The sequence below is a fragment of the Petaurus breviceps genome, unplaced genomic scaffold (assembly GCF_028583685.1).
Source record: "Petaurus breviceps papuanus isolate PSGF00001 unplaced genomic scaffold, PetGlider_PUasm1.0 90740, whole genome shotgun sequence".
NCBI classification, from domain to species: domain Eukaryota; kingdom Metazoa; phylum Chordata; class Mammalia; order Diprotodontia; family Petauridae; genus Petaurus; species Petaurus breviceps.
Window position 1 is genome coordinate 823,098 of NW_027187330.1, and position 20,931 is coordinate 844,028.

Sequence of the window (20,931 nt, forward strand, 5' to 3'; positions counted from 1 at the left end):
AAAATGGAGTTGGATGCAATAATTTTCCTAGATATTTTATTTAAAAGTGTCTATTTTGTAATGTTTGAAATTACAAAGATCACATATATTTAGTGATGAGAATTTCAATTCTTTCTTTAATTTTAGGTAAATTAAAGTGGGGAAAATTCTGGAATTTTGAAGATGTCTCGGCTCAGTATTCTAGTTTTCTGCATAAATTATAAATAACTTCAAGAATTTGCTGAGTAGAAGACACCAGGACCAGTTTTTCAAATCATGCCATCTGAACAGAAGCATTTTTTTTGTGATGAAAAGCCAACTACTTTAGAAAAAGATTATGATGGGGAAGATATAATAGTTATTGATGCTGTAGAGTCAGAAGAACCAAGAATTTTAGAAGATAATTTTCCTTATGAACTGAAAAATGTGAAAGTTGATTTACCCAAGATAAGTGTTCCAGATGAATCCCTATTGACGCATGAAGCTGACATATATAGAGAATTATTTGAGAGCAAACCACAAACTGCCAGAAAAACTGTTGGCACAGAGAAAGTAGATGAAAGTCCTTTAAACTATTTAGAGGAATGTAATTTGTGGCATAAACCCAATATAGGATGTGAAGAAGAAGGAATGAAAATGTCTGCAAAAATACTTAATTTCAGCTGTACAAAATGTAGAGACAATGTTCGATATAGCCCGAATGATTTGCAGAAACATTTTCAGCTTTTGCACTGTGGAGAGTTACCTTTATATCCTTGTGAGATGTGCAGTTTTTCTGCAAATGACTTTCAGTCTTTTAAACAACACAGACTTATCCACCGAAGCACTTTAGTAAAATGTGACATTTGTAATGATGAGAATGTGTATACTTTATTAGACTTAACAAAGCATTTTACAGTCAACCATTGTGTTAATGGTAATTTTCAATGTGAAAAATGCAAGTTCTCTACCAAGGATGTTGGCACATTTGTTCAGCATATTCATAGACATAATGAGATTCACTATAAATGTAGTAAATGTCATCATATAAGTTTCACCAAAGGAGAGTTTCAGCAGCATCTCTTTGTTCATTCCACTACTTTTCCTTTCAGTTGTCAATATTGTAACTATAGTGCTGCCGGGAAGGACCAACTTTTAAAACATGTTATAGCTTTGCACAAAGATCAATTATATGCAAAAGATAAACTGGAAAAGGAAAAATGTGAAAAAAGGATAGTAAAGACTACATCTGGACTTAAGCTAATATTAAGACGATACAAAATAGGAACGTCAAGAAAAACACTTTGGAGACAGAAGAAAGAGAACAATGGAAATGACAGCTGTGTAGAAAAAAACACACAGGTGCTTAAAAATACTAATAAAATTCAGATTAAATCTGAAGAACAGAATAATGTATGGGAGCATTTGAATGAAGAAAAGGATGAAGTTATACATATTGAAAAGCAAAATCAGAAGCAAGATGAATCAGAATCAGAAACAAGAAACCTCTTACCTACCAGTCAGTGTAATAGGCCTGAAGAGGGATCAAGTTCTGGTTTTGGATTTTTAAAGAATGCTATACATGGACCCACAGTGCTGATGATGAAAAATAATAAAATATCAATTCCTGCCAACTATAGTGCTAAGTTTATGGGGTTCAAGATGGTAGATGGAAAACAACACATAGTTATAAAATTGTTGCCTACCAATAAACCGAATTCATGTTCTCCAGGTCTACAGCCAGATACAACAAAGGACAACACTACTGAATTGCAGCATCATACAGCTGAAACCACTGGATTATCTACAGGTGCTACACTGCATACATCTGATTTAAATAACACAATTTGCACTAACACATCTAATCCATTACCATTTTCTAGTCCTCTGTTTTCAGGGAATGCAACATCGGAAAAAGAAAAAGTTGTCTTGGCTCAAGCTAGGAGTAAATCTCAGACAGTAGGTGCTGAGAAAAGTACACCTCACTTATCCACAAATTCAGAATTAACTGCAGCTCCTTTGAATTTGACCACTAAAGTTAGAATAAATAATAATGTTGGAGTATGGGGCAGTTGTGTTACTCAAAGTCATCCTCAGGTATTGTGTGCCACAATTAAGAACCCAGTTAACTTGGAATCTATTGAAGTAAATTCTGTTGACCCAAAAGCACAACATAGTGGGATGTTGAATAACTCCAGTATTAATGATCTCAACTGTATGCCATCCTCTAATCAAGGATCATTACCTTTTCATAATTACTCAAAAATGGACATTTTGGATAACTCATGCAGTATTTCAGTAGCAGCACATGAAAACTCTGAACACTCCTCATCAAGCAAAACAGCTATACACCAGTATAGTTCCAGAAGTGAATCAGTCTTGTCATCAGTGGGGAGGACCACAAATCCAGATCTCCATCAAACATCTCCATCAAAGATTTGTCAAACTTATTGCCCTTTAAACACTAAAGATACTTTTGAATCTGTAAAAAAACAATGTGAAGTTGACACAGAAATTTTAGAAACAGTACAAAATATTGATACACAGAATCCTCATCCTAATATAAATCAAGACTTAGAGAATGTAGCTGAGAAGTCAGATTGGGAGGATGTCTCTTCTGGTGATTCGTTCACAATGCCTAAAATCACATCTGTTTTCTCACTGCAGAGTGAACAGGCATCTGATTTTTTGTCACCTGAAGAAAACCAGTTATTACAAGATGTATTGAATGAAAAATCAAGTATGGAAAAAGACTCTGATATGACCCCAAATAAAGGAATACAACTTCATGACGAGCCACTTTTGAAAAATGAAGGAAAGAGCAACATAACCCTATGTTTTAAAGGTTCAGAAGGTCCTTGTACTTTACCCATTTCATCTAATAATGTGGGTATTGGTGTACATACAAAAGATCTCAGTGCCAGCAACTGTACAATAAATACAGAACTAGATTGTGGAAAAGAAAAGCAAGTACTGTCAACACCAAATTATTCGGTAGACTCTGAGAAAATACCCAGAATTGCTGGTGTTGGCACATTAGTTAAAACCCAGTCTGATACAATAATAACTCAGCAGCTTGTAAAAGACAAAATACAAGCTACTCCAGAAAATTCTAATGGCCTAGGTTCTTTTCATGTTCTAAGCCCACCAATAAATTCTGAACCGAAAAAAACAATTTTAGTCCAGTCATCTCCTAAAGGGTTTATTTTACCTTTGCATCTTGCTAGCAAATCTGGATTACAGCTTGTATCAGGAAAAAGTCTTTCACCAACTAATCCATCAGGTATTTATATGACTCAAGGTGTACCATCATCTTTCCTTTTAAACAAGAAACCTGGAATGATTCTGAGGTTAAGTAATGGAATGCTCGGAAATGTTGCCAACGTCACAGGTGAGAGTTCTCAAGTTTTTGGTGGAGCTGCAGCTAAAGAGCATGACAAAACACCTTCTGTAAGGGCAGAATTGAAAAAGGATAGTTCAACAAGTATAATTTGCCCCTCTACATTTAATAGTAGGCCTGAAATGACAGTTACTTCAGAAAATAGTGTGCCATTTAAAGGATCATATATTATTAGAAACCCAGCAGATCCTTCAGTGAATAGAATTTCTTCTCAAAATACACTGCCTGGATGTCAGGGCACTAAATCATATACTTTGGGTTCAGTAAAACAGTCAAGTGAAGCTCAGCAGAAACAGTCTCTTTATGCACTGTTGCCTGATGGCCGGCAGGCAGTTCTCCTAAGATGTGTTACTCCCAATAAGTCGCCAGTAGGGCCATCTGATTTATTACAGAGTAGCACTCATGATCATCAAAATCATCAACCAAAGAAAACTGGAGCAACACAGCAAAAAATACTGCTGAAAATTATTAAGAGCCCTGCTTCTGGTAACAGTCAGTCAGGAAACAGTTCTAAGTCTTCATTACAGTTAGATATCATACAGTCTCATCAAACTTCCATAGCAAAGGAGAAACAACCAGTCTCTTCTAGTGATGCCTTACTCTTAACAGATAGATCGATGCCAGCAAATGCAACTATCTCAACCTCTACAGCAATATGCCCCATACCTCCTCAAGGGACAGTATGTACCACCAGCCATCCAGAGACACAGCTTAATAGGTGTCAGACAGATTGTTCATTTGGGAGTGGCTTCAGGAATAGAAAGTCTACCAGAAGACACATTTCAAAAATAAAAACTCACATAAAACACAAAGCTTCTGAACCTATGATTACATATAAAAACAGGAACTTTGGACCAAAATGGAGAGGGAATTTCCAGGAATGGCCTAGAAAAAAAGTAATGTTGCATAGGAAGAGTAAAAGAAAAAGTAAATCTGAAGATTTTCATGATGCATTTGACCTTTACAGATCAAGGTTTCCTAAGGATACAGTTAGGACTTTGCGAATTTTCCCCTTCAGTTCTACACAGCTTGTAAAATGCCCTAGAAGAAATCAGCCTGTTGTGGTTTTAAACCATCCTGATGTAGATGCTCCAGAAGTGGTAAATGTAATGAAAACTATTGCTAAGTTTAAAGGGCATGTAGTCAAGGTTTCATTGTCAAAAAGAACAATTCAGGCACTTCTGGAACCAGCATATTGTAACATTTCTAAAGCAATTACTGATGACTTTTCTGCCAGTAGGCATGAAGTACTCAAACCTGTGAAAGAAAGATTTGTGTTAAAATTAACGCTTAAAAAGACAAGCAAAAACAATTATCAGATTGTGAAAACTACCTCTGATAATACTCTGAAGGCAAAGTTTAACTGCTGGTATTGTGGTAGAGTTTTTGACAATCAGGATGCTTGGGTGGGTCATGGACAGCGACATTTAATGGAAGCTACTCGGGATTGGCATATGTTAGAATAATTTACCTTGATTATTAAAAAATAAAATTATTTTAAAAGAATGAATCAGATTATGATATGCAGATGTTTTCTATTTCAGTGTAGTACCAGAAATTAAGCTTCTAAATATTAATTGTTTTTCAAGCTGGTTATGTTTTAATGGAAAAACAGAATTGCAGCATTTGAAAATGCAACCACAACATGCATGCATTTTGAAATTATAGCACAGATGTACTTTGTGGTTTTTTTGTTTTGTTTTGTTTTTGCAAGAATATGTTCTGGAAAGTTAGGTTAAAAGGAAAAAATTTTAAAAGTAAATCTTTTTCCCCAGTAAGTTATGTTGAAAAATTATTTGGGAACACATATTACAGTGGAGGTTGGCATCTCCATTAACATCACTTTGGCTTTTATCAGTCCTGTAAAATCTGATCTTTCCCCTCTGATATGGCACCAGCCTCCCACCAAGAAGCTAAAGTTTCTCTTCCTAGTTTCCTTTCCAGGCTGCTTATCCTCAGTTCAGATTACTCAGAGGCCTCTGGCACAGAGAGGAATGTAATCCTCAAGGCAGTGTGGTCCAGTGGAAAGAGCACTGGATTTGGAGGGAGAGATCCTATTCTCCAGTGTCAGTTCTGCTGCCATTTAATGTCTGTGTGACTTTGGGCTGCTCGTTTGTGTAATGAGAAGGGTAGCACCAATCATAACCCCCAAGGTCCTTTTCTGCTCTAATCTATGATCCCTCTGAGGGAAATAGATTGGATAGTGTACTTGAGTTACAGTTAACTCATTTCCATTAGCATACCCAGTGGGTACCTCACTTTTGTACAAGAGATGTCTCTGAATGGATAGGTAAAGCAAATCACTGATTTCCTGTTAAGGTTTACATTATTGAGATATGCCCTGTAATGTTGAAGGTTGATACTACCTTTAGAGGTTTGATGATTTAAAGACCAGTATTGGGCTGTATAGGAAGACTGGAACAGAAACAAGGAAATGTCTTTTTTTTAGTCTAACTTTAGAGAATCTTGTTGCAGAGCTGGTGGCAGATTTCTTTAGATAAATGCATTTTCCAGAGTTTCCAGGGAGCTCTTACACTTACCTGGTTCAGATGCCCTCTGCCATTCTAACTGTTTTTCTTCTGGGTGTAAGATCTACAGGTAGGCACTTCTCAGGGAAAATTTGTTTTTCTAGATGGCTTAAAAAATTATACAGTAACAATCTGGTAATCTCAGAGCTCTGGGGGAAAAAACAGCCCCATTTTCATGACTAACAAAACATCATCCCACATCTTTCACACATGCTTCCAGTGGAAGTAGCTTTCATAATATTTAGAGGCCTGGAAATCCAAAGCAACACAGCTGATGGGTGTCAGGGAGCTAGAGGGAGACAGCAGTAATAGAACTTTAATCAGTGGCAGAACTCAGGACAGCTTTCTAGTGGATGCTTTGATAAGAACACACTTAAAATGAAGTTGCTGCACAGAAGAATCAAAGACATAAAATTTCTGCTTTATAAATGTGGTTTGACTTCTATTGGGTCTTTGTATAGTGGAGCTCATCTGTACTATAAAATGACGTGATCTAAGATTTTTTTTGTTACATGGTTACTATAAGTGTTATATATTTTTATTATTGATTGGAATAAATCTTCAGGGTTTCTCTTCTGTATATAACTAAGATTTTAGATGTGTACATATTTTTGTATATGGCTTATTTGCTATAAACCCTGCACAGAAATTTTTTCGCCTAAAAGGTTTGTTTTTAGTTCTGGGCATGCACTAATAAAACTGGTTGTAAACTTAAAAAAATATATATATATACACAGAGCTTTTACCAGCATTATTTTCTTGGTTTTAATTTTAGTTTTGTTAATTTTTTTTCTGTAAATTTGTTTTTCAGGGATATGAACACTATTGTTAGCAAGTGCCTAAAAGATGTGAAACAGTTTACATATATGAACTGTAACAAAAGGTCCAAAATGGGCCATTTCCCCAAGAGGTTTATTTTAAAGAAAGCCATATGTAGATGCTTTAAGCTATCTTGCTATGCACATGACACTTGTACTATTTCTGTGCAGTTTGTCTACTTTCTTAGTGAAGTATTTTTCATATAAATAAAACATGTTACAATTGTGTTTATTAAATTGAGCCTAAGAATGGAATCAATTGGAAACATACAGTATATATTCATAACGCATAATGGTATTAATTCAAGAATGGTAAGTAAGCCTTGCTAATTTCTGTAATGACTTTCTCTTTAATATTAAATTTATCTCAAATTGTGTTTACACAACAATTTTAGTCTACTGTATTAATATCTAATGACAACTTAATGTTGCACATTTTTAAAGACTTAGTTTTTAAAACCTTTTATGGCAGTACCTGATGCATAATAAAATGATTTTATTCTAAACATTAGAAATTTATTTCGGAGTAGCATGTGACTTTACCTCCATTTGCTAGGGTTATTTTGCTAGGACAAACTTTGTAAGGCCCCTATTTCTCAATAGGCTAGGCAAGATGCTTACCATTCCAGTAGCTACTACCAAAGTGATTAGTCTTAGGGTTATTCCAGTGATAGATAATTGGAAAGGTAAAAGCACAATCCAGTTAACATTCCTTTTCTTCATTTGGCCACTGTTAAAATAACAGTATAAATTTCTTCAGTGGTAAAGTGATAAATAAAAAAAAGTTGTGAGATCCAAGAAATATGTCACTTTGGTGCTCTTCTGCTCTAAGATTATTGTCTCCCCTGGCCTTAGTTGGAAATTACCCCAACTCCCTCCAATGTCAAGTTTCTTTGCTCAGACAAGTGTAGGTTTTTTGACTGAAGGAGCTGCGTCAGGAAAATTTGTCCTTGAGGTGGGAATCATCTTTATCTTAATTGGGGCAATTGTGGTTAGGAGCTCAACTATTCCTGTGTCCTGGATTATTCCTCTCACTAGCAAACCTTTTTGGAACTTTCCTTCAAAATTGGAACAGAAGGACACCTTTGTGTCCTTTTTGCTGTACCCTCTCCTTATGGCCCAAACTGAAGCAGGTACAATCAAGCACTTCCAGGACAATCTTAAGAGTTAAAAGAATTTTTTTTTTTTTTTGCCAACACATATTTAGGTATTAACTTCCTTCTTGATGTTCAGTAGCTCTTGATGTTCAATGAATGGACCTCAGATGCATTTTGGCTTTCATTCCCGATTTTTTTTTAAACCTTCTTTCCTTTGTTAACAATTTGAACATAGAACAGTTTTTTAAAAGTCTGATTGTTTTGTTATAGCTGTCATAATATGTTGTAGTGATTTGCATTCATCAATTCTCAAACTTATCAAAACATTTTTAAGCCCCAAAATTGTGTGTAGTGCTGTGATATGCTGAAGTTGTAAAATGGATCTGCATGAACAGGTACAAAATTAAAAAACAAAAAAGTGAATATAATCCATTCACACCAGGGTAGGAAGGAATTTCCATGTACAATTAGACTGAACTGAGTGTAAGAGTCAGCAGTCTTAGGATTTTGTCACAACTCTGCCACTAGTGTGACATTGATCACTGTCTCTAGGCCTCAGTTTTTTTGTAAAAGGAGGGACTTGAAATTAATTGTCTTTAAGGTGCCTTCCTGCTCTACAGATGAGATAATTTTCCAGTGAATGTCTCCTATTTTCACTCCCACTAAAATGTAATTAAGGAGGAGAGTGGGATTTGGACAGATGGAGAATAACTGGGATTTACAGGGCTGTGTGAGGATGGAACTGAGGAAAATAGAGATTTTAATTTGCCAAGACTTATTAAGAGAACTGGAATTCTTAAGAGTTTTTGAAATGAAGAGAAAGCTGAAATATAAAGGGAGAGGTAAACTTTCAGATACAGATAGAACTGTGTGTGGGCAGATATATGTGTGTATATACTTGTATATGTGTATATACACATGTATGCATACACATACACACATCTCTCTGCAAAGCAGCTCTCCTTCTTGTGGATTATTTTGAGAAGTCACCTGAAGGAAATCTTCCTTTCTAGACTTGATTCGCCTCAGGATAATGATCCTCTTTCTTGTATGCCTAAAGAATTTGCTACTGTTAAGCAAAAGGCCTTGGCATTCACTTGGGCCTTAGGGGTTTTAGACATTTCTGCATCAGAACATACTCTCCTTAAGTGGTCAGGCTTCTGGAAGATAACTAAATGGTCTTACTCCAATATTACATGTATTCATTATGTTATGGTACTAAACACTGGAGTTATGAAAATGAAACAGTTCTTGACTTGGAAGAGCTTACATTCTGCTGGTTTCTTCAAAATGAAGAACAGGACTACATGCCCATGGCAGCTAAGTAGATTTATTGTTTTTGTTTTTTAATTGTTGGTATCAATGTTTCCTTGCACTAAAACTGGTATTTGAGAACTGATGAATCACTCCAGTAAAACTGTTGGTGAAATGACTTTTCTTATCTCTGTTTATTAAATACCCTGAATTTCGGAACATAACTATTTTCTTCAAAAAAATAAAATGAACTGTTTTGATATTTGTTTAAGTCATGTTTTTTAATTAAGAAATGTGGAAAGTATGACAGATTTTTCCAGTCTTACACCCTTTTAAACTTTAGAGTTCGAAAGTCCTGCTAATGTAACAAAGCAGCATCATATAAAAATAAGTAATTTTACTCTAGGTTGTTAGAGTGCATGTTTTCCAGTGAATTAAAACAACATTCTATGCATATGATTTTTTTCTAGTAGAGGAAATCACCTAAAAAACAATCCATTTTGTTTCTAGAACACCTATTTAGCTCAAGAAAGAATTTGGTCACAAAAGTCTCAAACTTTTATAAATTTACTGAGTATTTTTAATTTGGGGGCTATTTTATGAAACTTTTACAAAGCTCTGAGAGTCTTTAAACTATAGTAATTTGTATTGACTGAACCAACACACTTAGAAGTCTACAGCAGCCACAGATTTGGAAGCAGCTAAAACTATGACTTTGAAAAGGGGAAAGAGTAAGATAAGAGGTGAAAGAAGAGTGGAGAGCAGGCATTAAGTGAGATCATGTGCACTGCAGCAAATGTTTATTAAGCGGCTGTTACGTACAATGAATGTACTTTGGTCCCGAGGAACCTAATACTAAGACATAGTTTTAACTTTGACTTGAGTTGATTTTTTTTTCTGCCTCTTGCAGAACCATGAGTTCTTTGTCCTTTTTTGTGGGTGTCATGGACTCCTTAAAAATATTTATTTGTCTATATTTACAATTGAAGGACATAATTTTCAGTTTGCTGACAGTGAAAATCAAGATGTTACTTTTCCCCATCCAAGTTCATAGATCTCTTGGTGGACCGCAGATTAAGAGTCCTTATGGTTTAATTAGTGTAGAGAATTCCTTATGTGGAGGGCCATTTACTGATGCAGCCCAGCTGATTGTCTTCAATGTGGAGTCCCAGAGTTGTCTGGGACACAGGGTTGGCACAGACTGAACTGTAGTCTCACAGCTAGCGTGAGTCAGAGGTGGAATTTGGATTCTCTTCTTTCCCAGACTGCTGGTCTATCCATTACACTAGTAGAATCAAATTCAAAATAGAAACATCCCCATGGCAGAATAGTGACTTGGAAAACTAATAATTAACGTTATGTTGCATTTTTGTTGTTAAACTTTCCCCCAATACACTGTAAACTGGGGCAGTGTTTGATGCTACCTCACTCTAATGGTAAAAATAAACATGTAAGTATAGGATATGTTGTACATATAAGTAAAGCATAATGATGTGCTGTGAATAAATATATGAAAGAATTTTTGGCAGGGGGTTGGGAATCAAGAGAAACCGTGGAGGAGTAGATATTTGAATTGGACCTCAAAAGGTAGCATTTCAGCAGATGGAGAGATAATTTATGTGGAAATCATTTGTAAACTGAAGAGCTACACGAATGTAAGATTATTTCCCTTTTCATTGCCTCCTTTGCTCACTATTCACCAGAATATAGTGCCATTTTATTATTGTAGGTACTGTTAGGAAGTATCTTGCTGTACTGAGGATAGCACATCAAAAGACAAGATGATGCGAGGGAAATGCACCCTGTATATTATGTATACCATATATGCAGTCAGCATCACATTCTGCAGGTAGAGGGAACAAAGCAGCTGGGTCTGTGAGGTAGTTATTTGACTTTGCTCAGACCCTTACTGAAGATGTTTCGGTCTTATTTGAGGAGACAAGTAGATGGCTAGGGAAGAGAGATTCATAGCACAACTCAAATGTTGGGAAGTATGAAAAGGTTTTCACTTGTATGAGAGTAATTATAAAGAGGTAATGACTAAGTCGTTGGAAGAAAAATTTATCAGGAAAAATGCATGCTAAATATTGTTTAACACTACAGCGAATTAGCGTGGGAGGTTTGTTTTCCTGTAAAACAAGAGATATCAACTCTTTAGACAAATGTAGGTGCCTCATGAGACCCTTGATGATGTTCTCACACTCATCTCCATCTTTTCACTTAGAGTGCCACCACCTTGGTTCTGGCCTTATCCCCTCTCAGACTACAACAGTAGCCTCCTAGCTTGTCTCAAACCTTCCTTTTCCAACCCATCCTCCATTCTGCGGCCAAAGTGATTTTTCTAAAGTGGAAGTCTAACCTGACACTCCATCTAAAATCAAATGCAATCCTTTCTATTAGTCTTTTCCAACCCTTCATAACCTGTCTCCAGCCTTATACCTTCACATGGTCTACAACGTAAACTGGCCTTACTGTTCCTGCCATCTTCACAAATGTACTTTCCCTTTCCCTCCCTAGCTTATAGCATCTCCCTCCCCACACATGCCTATACACAGAATCATAGGATCAATGATTTAGGATGGGAAGGGACCTCAGAGGCAATCTAGTCATCTAATCCAACCCAGACCAAATAAACTGAAGTGATTGCCCAAGGTCAGATAATAAATGTCTGGTGAGATTTTGAACCTTGGTCCTCTGACTTCAAGGCCAGTTATACCAAGTCTGCCTCTGTGTTGCCCATCTCTCTCTAATGTGAGGGAGGGCAGGGACGGTTGCATTTTAAGCACTTGAAACTTGTTTGATTCATCTGTTGCAAGGAATTAATATTCCAGAGGAATTTAATGTCGATTTCACATTACATCACATTCATTTAATTCCTTTTCCTTCCCATCCCAACATATTTCCATTGGAACACCTGCATACATAAACCAGGTATAACTATATATTTTTTTAAATCAATTAATTTACTTTTAGTTTACAACATTTAATTCCACAAGTTTTTGAGTTCCAAATTTTCTCCTCTTCCCTCCCCCCTCCTCGCCATGGCAGCATGCAATGTGATAATAGGTTCTACAAATAATTTCACATTGAACATTAGTCAAGTTGTATAGAAGGAGTATAACCAATGGAATTAACGAGAAGGAACAAAACAAAAAAAAGTATTTTGCTTAAGTCTGCATTCAGACTCTGTAATTCTTTCTCTGGATGTGGATAGCCTTTTCCATCGAGTCCTTTGGAGTTGTCTTATTTGAGAGGAGCCCAGTCTATCAAAGTCAGTCATCACAGATACGATGTGTCTGTAATTGGGTACAATGTTCTCCTGGTTCTGCTCCTCTCACTCTGCATCAGTTTATATAAGTCTCTCCAGGTTATTATGAAGTCCATCTGCTCCTCATTTCTTATAGCACAATAGTATTCCATTACATTCATATACCACAACTTGTTTAGCCATTCCCCAATTGATGGGCATCCCCCTGATTTCCAATTCTTTGCCACCACAAAAAGAGCTGCTATAAATATTTTTGTACATCTGGGTCTTTTTCCCACTTGTATGATCTCTTTGGGGGTGATTCTGTAAGCAGTCTGGGAAAGCAAGGAATAGTATACCTGTCAGATTTATGGAGAAGGAAAGAATTTATGACCAAGAGATAGAGAGCATTATGAAATGCAAAATGGATAATTTTGATCACATTAAATTGAAAAGTTTTTGTACAAAGCCAATGTAACCAAAATTATGAGGGAAGTGGAAAATTGGGAAAAATTTTTTTATAACCAGTGTCTCTGATAAAGGCCTCATTTCTGAAATATACAGGGAACTCAGTCAAATACATAAGAACACAAAATATTCCCTAATAGATAAGTGGTCAAAGGATATGAACAGGCAATTTTCAGAGGAAGAAATTAAAGATATCTATATTCATAAAAAAAATGCTGTAAGTCACTTGATTAGAGAAATGCAAATCAAAACAACTCTGAGGGACCACATCTCACTGATCAGATTGGCTAACGTGACAAAACAGGAAAATGATAAATGCTGGGGATATGGGAAAATTGGAACACCAATGCATTGTTGGTGGAGTTGTGAACTGATCCAGTCATGCTGGAGAGCAATTTGGAATTATGCCCAAAGGGTTATAAAAATATGCATAGCCTTTGACCCAGCAATACCACTTCTAGGGCTGTATCCCAAAGAGATATACCATTGGGAACGATTTTTTAAACAGGTAATCTCTTGCCTTTGTGTAGTGTAGGGGATCTTCAAACCTAAGTGAACCCCAGAAACCTTTACACTAATCATTAGATATCTGACAGCCAGCAGCTAGGCACTACTTTCTCACATGCATTCTGGCCTTCCCCTGCTCCCATTCACCCCCATGCCCCACTGGTCAACTTCTAAAAGTAGAAACAAAGTTCTATTGCAGCTAATTGAAGTGAAAACTAAAGGTCTTTGCATCTTGCCTGTAACATGGGTGTAGATCTGAGACATCATGCAACACTAAGTAGAAAAAGGAATTAGAAGATTTGGAGCATAGACTTATACTTCTCATTTGGTGCTGGAACCAGTTTGCCTCCCATTTCCCTGTTTATTAGCCTGTCTGAGCAGCCCAACAAGATCCCAGACCCCAGCTTGTGCAATTCTTTTTGACACAGGGAGACAAGCTGAAGCTTTTCCCAGGCTCCCACCTGCTTCTTTGGTGGGGCCAGTACTCAAGAACAGAAGTGTCAAACACAAGGCCCTCCAAATGTTTCAGTCAGATTAAAATAGAATTGGGAAATATTTACTTGGTAAAACTATGATAAAACAAAGATAACATTACATTTTAAAATTACATCAATATGCAGCCTACAGGGATCCTTGTGTGCAGATTGGTGGCCCCTGTTTCTATTTGAGTTCAAGACCACTGCTCTAAGAGATACAGAGGAGGGGGGAAAGGGGTTGTTTAGTACACAAGGGAGGAGATCTGTTTTTAATCTCTGGAGAGCTAGATCTTTCAGTAGGTTGAAGGTTCATGTCCTAGGAGTTAGACCTGGAAGGGACCTTAGAAGTCATCATATCCAAATTCATTTTACAGATGAGGAAAATGAGGTCCAAAGATGTTGTTAGTTTGCCCAGGGTCATATACCTAATGCTTAGGCAGGATTTGAATCTAGGTCTTTGTGACTCCAAGTCTAGCAGTTAGAAACCAAGGGCCAATCAACATTGCTGCCATTATTGATCTTTATTGGTAAAATCCTTTTTTTATTGATAGTGAAAAGATAAACTTCGGTGTTCAGGTCAGATTGTCATAGATTCAGACTTAATGAGATTGTACTATATAGAACCATACTTAGAAAACTGAAATGATTGGGGTGGGGTAGAGGGCTGATTGGAAAAGAGGGCATTTGTGATCCACTTTAGAAAAGGACTTTGCTTAAAAATATTTAAGCTGCACTACCATAAGGATGCTCAAAAATTCAGAAACATGTTAGTAATATTCAGAGCAAGGTCAATTGGCATTAACCATAGCAGGAAAATGTATAAAAATTAAAACATCTTATTAAAAGATAATTATCTTAAATAGTGAGTTGTCAGCTTCTAAATAATCACACTCCTGTCCAATTTTGATTGTCACAACACCCCTCCCCCTGACTTTTTGGGGAATAATCATATCTTCAGGAGGTTTGCTGTGAGCTCAGCGTTTTATCCATCCTACTTCTGGGTTCACCAGTATACACATGCATGAGGAAGAATGACTATCTCTTTAATGGGTAGAACAATCCAAACCAACCCCGAAGTGAACAATGATTTCTTAGAAAGCTGATCCATGCCACACTATGGTCCTGCATGCCCCGTGGGAGGAAATGAGTGTTGACAGGTGATAGCAATCACTCAATAATACATGCCTGCTATATACAGCCTAGAATATATCATATTAAAATATTTTGATCTTTTTTTCTTTTACATTAAAAGTTTAATCAAGAAGTGATTGTCAGGGTTTGAGAAAAGATGCCCAGAAATGTCTCAGCCATGTGAGTTTAGTGCTCTTCTCAGCCTTAGTTTCTTAGCAACCTTGTTTGCTAGATAACTTTGTTTTCTTCTACTGAAAACGGATCAATAGAAGAGAATTTATAATTGAATGACTGAAAATTCTCATTCTTTAACTGCTTCTTGCAGTCTAGGTTGGAGTCTGTTATAGCAACAGTGATAACATCTCAACTTCACTGTATATAACAGCATTATCTTCAGAAAGGATAGACAATACAATCTCCAAGATCTCCTTCTGAAGGAATGGTGTCCTCTGTGCCGGCAGCCTCAGTCCATGGTGCATGAGCTGTGATCTAAGAGTGGCCTTGAGAATGTTTCTTATGTCACTAAAAAAAGTTGGGAATAGGGGACATCTGAGGCAACTATGCTAATCTTGTTTCTCTTCTTGCTTCCTATGAAACTTTAACAGCATATTTCAGTCTAGTAGAATCTTTGGTGTTGTTCTGACTGTCAATGAGAACCAGAGGTGTTTGTTGGTGATTCTTTATTATATCAGCCACGCTATTAAAGTGCTGGAGGAAGAAAACAGAGACACATGAAAGCTAGTCTTCAGAGCCCAGACCAAGCCCTGTCTCTTCTACAAGTAAGTGAACTCTTGTTCCAACATGAGTATCATCCTTATGAATTTTTCCAAAAAGATCACTTGCCCACAAGCTGGTAGACTTGGATTTTCATCTCAACTTTTGAAAATTCACTTTACCTCTCTAGACCTTTGCTTTCTCACCATTGAAATGATGTGGTTGGATTAGGTGACCATTAAGGTCCCTTCTGTAGTTCTAACATTCTTTGGTTCTATGGTTTCTACTTAATATTTCATTGAATTAGACCACAAAGTGGCCCAGAGAGTAGGAAACAATATATACCTCTACTATACTTGCAGATTAGATAGGCTGGAGAAGGAATCCATGTTCCTAACATGGTGCCCCACTAAGACTTGTTCATTCAGTGAGTCAGTCAGCTAGAATAAATGCTACTACTGTACACCTACTGCATGCTGGGAACTATGAAAAGCTTTGGAGATACAAAAAAAGGAGCAAAACCAGGTCTGCTTTCAAGCATCTCATAGTCTAATGGAGGAGGCAATATGCAAATAATTATATTCAAACAAGTCCTATACAGGATAATTTGGGGATAATCTCAGAGAGAAGGCACTAGCATTAAGGGAAATTAGGAAAAGGCCTTTTGAAGAAGATGGAATTTTAGCTGAGACATGAAGGAAGTCAGGGAAGCTTAGATGAGCAGGAAGAGCGTTCCAGGCATAGGAGACAGCTAGTGAAAACTCTCAGTGTCTGGGGATGGCATGTCACGTGGGAGGAACAGCAAGGAGGCCAGTGTCACAGTCCAGATATGACGCTGCTGTTATTTAAGAACCTTAAAAAAGGTTCCCAGATGAGAGACAGGTTTTCAAAGTCAGACTGGAGGCCTTAAGTTGTCTTCCAGAAATACTTACAACTCCTGCAGCCCTCAGTTAGCTTGGAATCAGTTTAAAAAAAAAGTAGTAGCCCATTTCACCCTTTGATTTCTACCTATTTATATATTCAGTTTGGAGCTAAAGCTAGAGGACAGTAGAAGCCCTCAGCCACTCTTCTCAAAGAACAAGGTCATAGCTAGAATTAAAAAAAGACATTAAGAAGCAAATCCCAGAGAGAGAGAGAGAGAGAGAGAGAGAGAGAGAGAGAGAGAGAGAGAGAAGACCCTGAAGAGATGTCTAGAGCAAAGCTGGGGGGAGAGAAGAGAAGGTACATAGAGGAACATGGTACACATGGGTCCTCGGAAAGCTTAGACAGAAAGAAACTTGAGATTGAGAAACCTGTGATCTTCCTGGGGACCATGGGCTTAAGAAGTAGCTTTTTTTTTTTTTTTTTGGTAACCTTGCTATGACTTGTCTTGTTATAGAAGGATTTCCTTGCCAAAATTATATATATATATATATTGCCTTTTGGAGGGCAATTGGGGTTAAGTAACTTGCCCAAGGTTACACGGCTAGTGTTTTTTGTGTGGGTGTTAAGTGTCTGAGGCTGGAACCGAACTTGGGTCCTCCTGACTCTGGGGCCGGCGCTTTACTCACCGCGCCACCTATATATATTCTGAGTACTTGAGACCTCCAGCACCATGGACAGTTGAATGGGGATGTTTAGAATGGATTAGAAGAGATTGAGGGGAAACCTGATAGTCAAGTTACTTTCTAGACTGTCATGTGGGAAGAGGGCTAGACTTGTAGCCAGATGATTGAACTAGGAGCAAGGGGTAGAAACTGCAATGAGGCAGATATGGGACCCTTAAGAAAAGCTGCTTAACAATTGGTGCTATCTCAAATTGTAAGGGGCAGCTGCCTCAAGGAGTAGTGAGGTTGCCCCTCAGGAGCGGGTTGGATGAACATTTGTTGGGGATATTGTAGAAGAAGGAGTCTTTTTGTTCTGCTAGGGAGTGGGCTCGATGGCTTCTCAGGACTATGTCCACTTTGAGACTTTGTGATTAATTTCTCTGGGCCTTTTTTAAATTAAGTGGACAATGTGGAATAGAGTCAATGGTCACTAAACTCTCTAACATGTCAAGGGCACTTTTGCCATCTAGTGGTCAAGCTAAGTAAATTCTAAGTAGAAGTGGAGATGAACTCACAATGAGCTGATAGTCACCTTACTGGCAAAAGTCTGATGAACCACAAAATTACTCTTGTAATTTCTATGATGAAATTTTGAAGGAATTACATTATATCACGTGGAGACATACTAGCTGCCTTCATTTGTTTGAAGTCTGATCACAGAGAAGGCATATTTATTGGGAGTGTTGCTCCAGAAGGCAAAAGTGGAACCAGTGGATAGGGATTACTTGAAGGAAACTTTCAGCTTAACATATGGAAAAACATTCTGTTACTTAGAGCTACCTAGCAGGAAATGGGCTGTCTTGAAAAGTAACAAGTCCCTGGTCCCTGGAACTGGTCTCAGCAGAGGACAAATGACCATAACTTGATGTAAATTTTACCTGTCCTCCATTTCTGGCTCCTCCATGTACTTTTTTCTTACTGTTCTAAGTCAGTGGTCACCTTTCAGTGAGAGAGCGGGATTAGTTAAGCAAGTAAGAATGAAACTTTAACACTTGTCCAGACCGAGGAGGAGTTAAGACATGTCTCACTCAGTTGTTCCCTTCCTTGCATTTCCATTCCTGACTCTAGCCTGGAAAACTGACCTTCAGTATTTCTGCATAGGCTCTGAGAACTTGAGCTCTGTGTTTTCAACCCTTGCCTGGTAATCCAACTTCTAGTTTTGCCTTGCCTAACTAACTCTTTTTGGAATTTGAATCTTAAATTCTGTGTTTCTGGTCCAGGATTTTATAACCCTGATTTGGACGAACTCCATCATCACCCTTGTCCTGACCCTGGCCTTTATGTCTCTTGTTCCTGACTGCCCACTGAATCTGTAGCACTAGAATATCGTCCTTATGTTCTCTAATCATGTTGTATTTAAGTTGTTTCCAGAACAAGATTGTAAATCTTCTAAGGTCCGGGGATGGACTAAGCAGTGCCCATGATTGATACTTCTTTTATATACCCTAGGGCACCTTACACAGTGCTAAAACTCTGTGTCACAGTTGAGTTGAACTAAATTACTCACCTCTTCACCATTTTTCTTGCTTCCTAAAGCATATTGTTTTGTTGATTCAATATACCGCACAGGGATGTTATAAACCCTTCTGTTATAGAATACTACTAATGTATATGGCTGCTTGGCGTTGTGACCAGAGCTTTTCCTTATAAGAAATGATCCATCCTAGTTATAAAAGAAAATTAAAAAGAAAAAAAACAAACACATTATGGTTAGTATTGCTATTACTTGCTACAAATAGGAAACCACCTTTTAAGGATAACTAAAAATAACTAAAGAAAGGTATTCATGACCTTTGAATATCTTTTCATTGGGAAGGGCACTGGACTTCTCAAAAAACATGGTTTCGAATTTTGACTCTTTCAATTAAGATCACAAATTTGGGGACTGAAAGGGACTTTGGAATTCTAGTCCAACCCCTGCACTTTACAAGTAAAGAAACTGAAGCCAGAGGGATGGTGTAACTGCCAATATCACGTAGCTAGTAAGTGTCCAAGATAGAAACTGAATCTAGGTCCTTTAATTCCAAGTCTAGTGTGTTTTCTGCAGCTGGCTGTGTGACCTGGGGCTAGTCACTTAACCTTTGTTTCCTTATCTGTAAATTGAGGGTGCTGCTACTCCTACCCCTACCTTGCTGTGATCATTGTGAGGGTCAAGTGAAATTAGGTGTGAGGAAATAATTCGTAAAGTGTAAAATACTGTTGAAATGTGAAAAATTATGAGAATTTATGTTCTGCCATTTTTAACAACATTCTAGTGTAGTATAATGGTTAGAGAGCTGGTCTTGAATTCAGGAGGACTTGGGTTAAAGCCTCACTTCTGGTACATACTGGCTATGTGTCCCTGAGCACATATTTAAGATTTATAAATAAAAATATATATTAAAAATTAGATAAAAATAAAAATCTTTATAAATAAAAATATAAATAAAAAGATTTAACCTATCGGTGCCCTGGGCAACCCTCTAGGACTATAAAATGCAGAGTATGTGCCAGCCTTCATTGGTAGAGGGTGCTTCCTCATCTGGGAATACTAATGAAACACAAAATACCAATACTAATGACATCACAGGTCCCTATATTTGGTATCAGTTGAATACAAAGTGAAACCGAAGGGGCAGAGAGTCATACATGAAATGGTTATACACGCACACACACACATACACACATTAGTGATTTTCAGACCTTAAAGTGCTAATGAAATGTGAGCTATTGTTGTCATTAGAGCTAAAGAGAAGCTAGAGGTCATTTGGTCAAACTCCCACAGTTTATAGAGGGGGAGACTAAGAGAGAAAGAGGAAATGACTTTTCTAAGGTTATTCAGGTAGTAAAGTTCTGGAGGTGGGTTTTACTCTAGGACTTCTGCTTCCACCTTCATTATCTTTCCCTTGTACCATGGTGTTATAAACCAATGGAAGTAAATAGAACAATTTGGTTACAGGAATAGTAAATATGCATGAAAGAATGTATTAATATTGTCTCTAGATCATTTAAAAGAGATATCCTAAAATCTTCATTTCCTGTAACATGAAGTCAATATAATTTATTTTTAAAAATTTTGAAAAAAACAGCCAGGCATTGTATTGCCTCAGAATAATTTCCAATCTCTTTTTATAAAGAGTGAAACCTTGAAACCTTGGGGCAGGGGTAGGCCAGATGGATACCTCTCCTATGTGCTCTCTCATTCTTGCCCCCATTTCTCCTAGGAATCCTCATTACCAGAAAGGGGAAGGAGACCTATCAGAAGCCAAGATGTAGAGCTCTAGTCAACTGGATGGTGGACAAACTGCTACCATCTGCCTCTGGTCTACAGAAGTCTATTCTCCCTCCTCCTCCTTTCTCAGAGTCTAGAAACAACATGGAGAGAATGTGCTTGGAAGATGAGGCATTCTGGTTCATAGGCAAAGCTTGAAGAAATTTCTGAATGTACATATTTCACTTAAATGGGGTGTAGTAAAATATGAAACGATAGAATATCAGAGGAATATTAGAATTTTATATTCTAATATTATATCAGGCCAGAGGAAGCAATCTATATCTGGTATCAGCACCCATTCATTGCCAGGAATGAGAGAAAAATTTATATAAGGTGGTACGAGAGAACAGGCTAGAGGAATTAAACAGGACAGAGGTAATGGGAGCCAGGGTCTCTCAGGTTCTTGCACCAATTTTCCATAGTTTTTTTTTTTTGGTCTCATCTGTATCCTATATAGTCCATCCTGGTCTCCTGCCTCGTCTGCAGTCTACACC

The 20,931-nt window shown here is 37.3% G+C and overlaps 2 protein-coding genes across 7 annotated transcripts in view; one reads left to right on the plus strand and one right to left on the minus strand.

Annotated features, from left to right (window-relative positions):
• The window catches only part of ZNF518A (zinc finger protein 518A), a 49,168-nt gene extending 39,851 nt beyond the window's left edge, over positions 1-9,317 (plus strand). For all 6 annotated transcript variants that reach the window (XM_069067100.1, XM_069067101.1, XM_069067102.1 and 3 more), the window contains one exon: positions 127-9,317. In XM_069067100.1, the coding sequence (XP_068923201.1) occupies positions 256-4,824 (4,569 nt within the window). In that variant the 5' untranslated portion in view covers positions 127-255 and the 3' untranslated portion in view covers positions 4,825-9,317. The remainder of the gene's footprint in view (positions 1-126) is intronic.
• A 2,557-nt stretch (positions 9,318-11,874) lies between these two features.
• Positions 11,875-20,931, minus strand: part of BLNK (B cell linker) — a 111,302-nt gene continuing 102,245 nt past the window's right edge. The window contains exons 18-19 of the mRNA XM_069067106.1: positions 18,692-18,847; positions 11,875-15,592 (exon numbers count right to left, since the gene is read on the minus strand). Coding sequence (XP_068923207.1) covers positions 15,473-15,592; positions 18,692-18,847 — 276 coding nt within the window. The 3' untranslated portion in view covers positions 11,875-15,472. The remainder of the gene's footprint in view (positions 15,593-18,691; positions 18,848-20,931) is intronic.